General features: G+C 44.4%; 1 protein-coding gene across 1 annotated transcript; it reads left to right on the forward strand.

Annotated features, from left to right (window-relative positions):
• Positions 1–3401: 3401 nt before the first annotated feature.
• Positions 3402–4660, forward strand: LOC144606492 (claudin-4-like). Its single transcript, XM_078422664.1, has one exon. It carries the CDS (start codon positions 3486–3488, stop codon positions 4110–4112), a length of 627 nt encoding a protein of 208 aa, XP_078278790.1. The 5' UTR covers positions 3402–3485; the 3' UTR covers positions 4113–4660.
• The last annotated feature ends 3444 nt before the right edge of the window (positions 4661–8104 follow it).

Here is an 8104-nt window from a genome sequence, read left to right on the forward strand (position 1 = left end):
GAATCAAAATCCTGTTCCTGATTTTTCCCATATCCCTTGATTCTATTAGCCTATGTGAGTTATGTGAGTTTGTAGCTTAATAGGCCTCTGCAAATTATCTCTAGTCTATAGGAAGTGGATGCAAAAGTGTGATAACATGGAACTAGTGTGAAAAACAGATCAATAGACTGGGTAGACTCTGTGGGCCTGTTTCTATGCTGTATCTCTAAACTTAAACTAAACAAAACAATTATTTAAATGAATTGAGACTCCAAAATATCAGTGTAAATAGGGACACAAGGAACTTAAAATGCTGGTTTACAGAAAAAAAAAGACATAAAGTGTTGTGTAACTCGGCGGGTCAGGCAGCATCTCCGGAGAAGATGGATAGGTGATGTTTCCAGTCAGGACCCTTCTTATCATATCATATCATATATATATACAGCCGGAAACAGGCCTTTTCGGCCCTCCAAGTCCGTGCCGCCCAGCGATCCCCGTACATTAACACTATCCTACACCCACTAGGGACAATTTTTACTTCTTCAGACTGATTGTAGAAGGGTGAAGAAATCTGAAAGAGAAGTGGGGGTAGAACCAAGTCTAACAAGTGATAGATGGGTACAAGTAAGGATTGATTGACAGATATTTGGACAATGGCCAGAGATGAAAAGACAAAAGTATGTGAGATAAAGAGAGCAGCAGCATGAACTGCCAGAAAGGGATGTAGGTGTAAAGGGGATGAGGGAGGGAGAAAGGGGGATTGTGGTAGAATGGGTGCGCACCCAGGTGGGGAAAAGGAAGAGAGGAGGGGGGAAAAAATCACCTCATATTCCACTAGGGTAACTTACAACCCAATGGTATAAACATTGAACTTTTCAGTTTTAAGTAACTAACCAGCAACCCCCCCCCCCCCCCCCCCCAACTGCGCAATCTCCCTTGAGGGTAAACATCTCACGCACATGGGAGCTCCACTATTGCCGATCCCTCTCTAAATTTGGGCTCCATCTTGACTTTAAAACATGTTGTGATTCCCTTCATCGCCATTGGATTTAAATTATGGAATTTCCCCCCACAAAAGCATTGTGCATGAATCCAGCAGGCAGTTTACCATCACTTCATTAAGGGCAAATAGGGATGGCAAATAAATGCTAGCCACGCCAGTGACATTTAGATTTTTTAAAAAGTATTTCTTCCCAAGAGAGGCTAGTTGTGGTAATAATGTTGCCTTTCTGGCACAAGGTAACTGCAGAATTGATCCTACCTTGTGGCTGTATGGTACAGCTTTTAGACAATAGACAATAGGTGCAGGAGGAGGCCATTTGGCCCTTCGAGCCAGCACCGCCATTCAATGTGATCATGGCTGATCATTCTCAATTAGTACCCCGTTCCTGCCTTCTCCCCATACCCCCTGACTCCACTATCCTTAAGAGCTCTATCCAGCTCTCTCTTGAATGCATTCAGAGAATTGGCCTCCACTGCCTTCTGAGGCAGAGAATTCCACAGATTCACAACTCTCTGACTGAAAAAGTTTTTCCTCATCTCAGTTTTAAATGGCCTACCCCTTATTCTTAAACAGTGGCCCCTTGTTCTGGACTCCCCCAACATTGGGAACATGTTTCCTGCCTCTAACGTGTCCAACCCCTTAATAATTTCGGTGGGATTCAGTCACTTAAAATGTTAGTAACCAAACTTCAATGTTACTACACATCATTGTCATTCTGCACAATGTACAAAATGTGACTGACTGTGCAGTTCAATTTGATGCAATAACAACTGGATGTCTACCCCACCCATGGTTCAGTAGCATTGCAGATTCATATTGAACGGAGAATATGCATGGGAAAAGGGAGGATGACATGCGAATATAATAATACGAAGATACACTGCTGGACGAACTCAGCTGATCAAGCGGCTTCTGTGGAGGCAAAGGGAAATGGTTGACGTTTCGGGTCAAGACCTCGCATCAGGTGGAGATCTCGCATCAGGGTCTTGTATGATGGGTCAGACCGAATCTGATGCGGGGTCTCGATCATCCCCTTGCCTCCACGGACACTGCTTCACCAGCTGAGTTACTCCAGTACTTTGTGTCTATCTCTGATAAAGAAGCCGATTTCAATCCGATTCATCCCGTACACTGCTGGAAGCACTCAGCGGGACAGGCAACTTCTCTGGGGAGAAGGAATGGGTGACGTTTCGGGTGGTTATCAGAGGCGCTGGAGTAAAATTTCACTTTTTGCGCGGAATAGAAAATAAGTCGGAGGAATCAGTCACTGTACAATTGTACTGTACAATTTCCACATCCGCTTCAATTTGTACCTCGCAAACAAATGAGCGATTGATCTGTTACCAGCAACCGTGAATCTGATAATGTGTTTTAGTAACCCGCCAACCGACGGGAATAAATTTAAAGTGTTGGAAGGAATTGCAGATGCTCCTTGAAACCGTAGACGCAAAATGCTTGAGTAACTCAGCTGGACAGGCAGCGTCTCTGGAGAGAAGGAATGGGTGACGTTTCGGGTCGAGACCCTTCTTCAAACTACAGAATATACAATATTGCGCTATCCAAACAATTGCAATGATGCACAGTGACACAAGTTAACTGACTCACCTTTTCAAGGGTTACTCGGATTGAGCGAATTACTGGTAGCGATTCTAATATCACGCCAACATTTCAAACGCAATTCATGGAATTAAAGATACTATTTAAAAAAAGAAACTCCACATTTTACCACTCGCCGTGGCTTTTGAATGGCCAAACCGTTCGCGGGACCAATAGCCGCCCAGCAAACCATCAAGTATCCCTCAAGTCGCGTTAAAAAAAAAAAGATTCTGTGGTTATTGATTAATCGCAGTAGTCAATCACAAACAATTCACTAAGGGGGGGGGGCTTTGAGAATTCACTAAGGGGGGGGGGGGGCTCTAAAGGTCTATATTTGTCCATACTGTTTCCCTTCCAGACTTAATCGCGTTTGTTTTTTTGCGTTGCACGTCGTCATTTATTTGTCATGGTTAATAGTTGATCCTTTGTAGCCCTCGGGGGTATCGGCTCTGGGCGTGGTTCTCAATCAATACAGAAACTTGGAGATATTGTTAACAACAACTAGTTGGATGACAAACCTGAATCTATCACCGGCTGCTAAGTCGCTAAAAGTACTCAAACACACACTGTTGTATGTAAACTTCTTCAATACTTTGCAATTTCAATCATTTGTTGAAATACTTTCTGTCTCGCCCCTCAAATTACGCATACCCCATGTCCCGTGAACTCGTTAAGAGTTTCAACGGTAATTGGGTGAAACTCCTTACGAATTGATGACCTAATTTGGGAGGGGCAGCCGAGGGCTGGAACAATACAACCCGCCTACCTGTCTTCAATAAATACCGTTGTATTTGCCGCACAGCCTTTAGTACTGCTGAAGACAACGGTGCCTGCTAACTCTTACCAGTAACGAACAGGCTTTTTTTTTTAACCGAAAGTTGCAGATTGCCTGTGCTGAAGTTCGAGAATGGCATCAATGGGACTGCAGATTCTGGGCATCGCCCTGTGTGTGATCGGCTGGGTGGGAGCCATCATAACCTGCGTCCTTCCCATGTGGAGAGTGACCGCTTTCATTGGAAACAACATCGTGGTGGCGCAGATCATCTGGGAAGGTCTTTGGATGAACTGTATTGTTCAGAGCACCGGGCAGATGCAATGCAAGGTGTACGACTCCCTCTTGGCGCTCTCTCAAGATCTCCAGGCTTCCCGAGCTCTGACCGTCATTGCCATTGTGGTGGGAATCCTGGGCCTCTTCATCTCCATCGTGGGAGGGAAATGCACCAACTGCATAGAAAACGAGGTAACGAAGGCCAAGGTCACCATTATTGCGGGAATTCTCTTCATCCTGGCTGGATTGTTGACCCTGATCCCAGTCTCCTGGTCAGCGAATACCATCATCAAGGATTTCTACAACCCGCTGGTGACCGACGCCCAGAGGAGAGAACTTGGTGCCTCCTTGTACATCGGGTGGGGCACGTCGGGTCTGATGCTACTCGGGGGGGCTCTGCTTTGCTGCTCTTGCCCCCCGAAAGATGACAACTACACCGCGAAGTATTCTGCAGCCAAGTCAACTGCTAGCAGGAACTACGTGTAAAGAAACGAATCGACGTCTCAAGGCAAAGTTTGAGAAAGCGAGTCCCCTCAAATTTTCGGGCGACTTTATTTGGACTATGAGGATCTCTTGAGTGTGGACTTGTTGTGTGGACCCGTTTTCTTAACTAGAATGGTTACAACTATCTTTTCCGTTGAATGGAATCTGATTAAGACCGTTTTAACGAAATGTTAAGATCGTCCGAACATCGCTGTGCCGTCGGTTATTGTAGCAGCAAATTTCGCTGTTGTTTATCATAAAGGGTTTAGTAGTTTTTTAAAATTGTCTTTTGGTTTGATTGCGAATTCTATTGGATGGGGCATTCATGATGGTTGATTGGATCCATTTGATTTGCGGTAACAACCAATCAACCGGATGATTACGTCCGATATCAATTCTTGTAATTTCATTAAAAAATGTTTACTTTTGTAATTTTAATTACTGCTTATTTTCCCTATTTTGTTCCCGCGCGATACCGAGTTATATATAATGTGTTACATGATTTAAAGTGTACTTTGGATTGCAACGTGTTCAGCACCCAAGTGCACAATTGTTTGTACTTTTAAATAAATTCTAATTTTCCCTAAGTTGTGAATCGCATGGCGTCTTTTTAAAAATCTAATCTTAATTTGCATTTTACTCGGAGGTTTCTAATTGCTTTGTTCCTGGAGAGGTAGGTTTGGAGTTACCATGGCAGCGCTAGCCTTGTTCGTTGTTACGGATCGGAATATTTGCTTGGCAATTGCCCCAAGCGGCTCGAAGGTAACGCTCTAGAATCGCGTGACCAACTCCTATCTGGTAATGAAGACAATGCAAGCTTTCGTTTAAGAGCGAGTTGCTGAGAATGGGGAATGGTAAACCATGGCTCTAGTTTCGTTGGCCATCTTTTCGTAACCGCTGCTGCTTGGGAATGAACTTGATGTGTTTATATACCTGTCCATGCCTGCGCAGTGAAAATGGGTCCTCTGTTCATGGTGCATTTCATTGAACTTGCTCTGTTTGTTTCGCATTCACAGACTAGCTTCTTTCCCGCCACCTTTTTTCAACGTAGTTAAAACAATCAACTGAACAAAGTTCGAATCATCACCAGGCGTTGAGGGTAGATTACCGAGGGCTTGGGCGAATTCCAGAGCTGCCTGTACCCCCTCCAATGGTGGCACCGTTCAATTGCAGGTCCAACCAAGAAACAAGTTGTGCCTCACTTTAAGTAACAAAGGGATATTAATAATTTGAGGTTTGGAGTTTTTGGTGACCACGTTTACAAATATGAAGCCAACCAAAACGTCAATTTTAGAATTCTTGGACCAGATGAGCTCGGATGGACTCATTTGCAGGTGGAAATGGCAAAAGGAGAGATTCAGTCAAATGTTGTAGAAAAGATCTGCAGATGGTGGTATAAGATACACAAAGCTGGAGTAACTCAGCGGGCCAGACAGCATCTGTGGAGAAAGGGAATGGGTGGTGTTTTGGATCAAGACCCTTCAGTCTGAAGAAGGATCTTGACCCGAAGCATCTGCCGTACTTTGTTTCCGCATCCCAGCATCGTACCTTTGGTTACACTCAACCAATTCCAGTGGGCAACCTCTTTTTATCCACATATCTCAGACCGCCAAGGACACTCCTGAGTTTCTTTTCATCACAGCAAGTGAAGTGCTTTGTACTGCTCAAAAGTCACCTTTGGAAATGTAATAGACTACAATTCACTGGATCACCTTGATCTGACTCGAGCCAAGAGTATCTGAAAGAGTGGCTTGAGTTTGACTCCTCCATGTGGAAGTCAAATAAATATTACCAACTCTGATTGAAAAGTGGAAGGTACCTCTGTTGCCTCCCAATTCCTGTAAACATGGATCTTGCTTTGGGTGGGGTGTTGGTTTCCCCTGCGGTTTTAGTTTCCTCCCACATCCTAAGGATACGTTGGTTGGTAGATTAGTTGATGTCCGAAAATCCCTCCTGGTGTAGGGGGCCATAGGTGAATTCAGGATAATTGAAGAACAATGTGAAAATACTTTTCTGCAAACAGCTTTGAGTGAATTATCAGATAATCTCCAAAGTGATGCAGATCAAGAGAGATATGTGACACGTGGTAACTGCCCTTCTCGCCCCTAAGATAATAAGAGTGACATTTCCGTCTCCTCCAGACAAGGTATCAGTTAATCAGCTTTCCAAGGAGGCAACACCTCTGAAAGTGCATTTTATTGCATGAGAATGTCAGCCTATTTCAGTGGCTATGCCTCTGAAATGGAATCTGTTGATTCAAAGGGGAGAATGGTATCCTCTAAATCATAGCGCTTCACACTTGTTGAATTTGATAGTGGAAAAGATGAGAGGGAAGTCTCCAGTCTGCGAAAAAGGAATAAAGTCTTGCTATCATTTCACACCACAATATGCCTGGGAAAATAAGCAGTTCTGAGAGATGAGATCAAGGCACTATAGTGCCTAATGCGGGCAAGATTGACCTAGCAGTGAATGGTTCAATACTCAATCATGTTGCATTTGACAGCAGAGATGGGCGTCATTTGAGGGCATGGCCAGAATATGAGAGAGTGGTGTTTCATAGAAGCAAGACATCATAAAGGGAAGCAAGGGTTTGATTCAACATATCAGTAACTGCAATTTGTTGGTGCAAAGGTGAAGCATTTGAGATTTTAGAAATGCAATTGTAAATGGATTTTGAATCTTTTTCTTTCTATGATGGATACAGAGTAAATAGTTTAGTTTAGTTTATTGTCACGTGCCTTGAGGTAGTGAAAAGTTTTTTGTGCGCTAACCAGTCAGCGGAAAGACAATACATGATTACAATCAAGCCATTTACAGTATAGATAGATGATCAGGGAATAGTGTTTAGTGCAAGGTAACGATACGATAGAACTTTATTTATCCCAGGAGGGAAATTGATCTGCCAACAGTCATAAAACACAAAATACACGAAACATGAGATTAAAGTGATGAGTGGAAAGGATTGGGGATGTGCAAAGAATGGGGACAGTGGGAGGGGAGTCAGTCTCAGTCTACCCCATGGCAGAAGGAGTTCTACAGTTTGATAGCCACAGAGAAGAAGAATCTCCTGTGGTATTCTGTCCTGCAACTCCCCCCCCTCCCCATTATTGTCCAGGATGCTCTGTAGTTTGAGGAGCATCCTCCCCTCCAAAACCACCTCCCATGAATCCAACTCTGCCCCAAGGATGGAGCCAGCCTTCTTGATGAGTTTGTTGATCCTATTGGCGTCCACGACCTTCGCCCTGCTGCCACAGCACACGGCAGCAAAGAAGATGGGTTTGGCTACCACCGATTGGTAGAACATCTGCAGTATCTTACTGCAGACGTTGACGGAGCGGAGCCTTCTCAAAAAGTACAGCCGTCTCTGTCCCTTCTTGTACAAGACCTCAGCATTCCTGGACCAGTCCAGTTGACTGTCCAGCAAAGTCCGATCAAGGATAGTCCAAGGGTCACCAATGAGGTAGATAGTAGTTCAGGACTACTCTCTGGTTGTGGTGGGGTGATTCAGTTACCTGATAACAGCTGGAAAGAAACTGTCCCCGAATCTGGAGGAGTGTGTTTTCACACTTCTATATATTTTGCCAGAGGGGAGAGGAGGGAGTGGCCAGGGTGTGACTCATCCTTGATTATGCTGCTGGCCTTGCTGAGGCAGTGTGAGGTATAAATGGAGTCAATGGAAGGGAGGTTGGTTTGTGTGATGGGCTGCATCCATAATTCGCTGTAATTTCTTGCGGTCCTGGATGGAACTGTTCCCAAACCAAGCTGTGATGCATCCTGATAAAATGCTTTCTATGGTGCACCTGTAGAAGTTGGTGAGAGTTGTTGGGGAAATGCCGAGGTTTCTAAGCCTTCTAAGGAAGTAGAGGCGTTGGTGTGCTTTCTTGGTCCTTGGTTGCTTCAATATGTTGCTCCAGAAGAACTTGTTGGTGATATTGATTCCTGGGAATTTGAAGTTTTCAACCATCTCGACTTCAGTGCCGTCAATGCAAACTGGG

The sequence above is a fragment of the Rhinoraja longicauda genome, chromosome 26 (genome assembly GCF_053455715.1).
Source record: "Rhinoraja longicauda isolate Sanriku21f chromosome 26, sRhiLon1.1, whole genome shotgun sequence".
NCBI classification, from domain to species: Eukaryota; Metazoa; Chordata; class Chondrichthyes; order Rajiformes; family Arhynchobatidae; genus Rhinoraja; species Rhinoraja longicauda.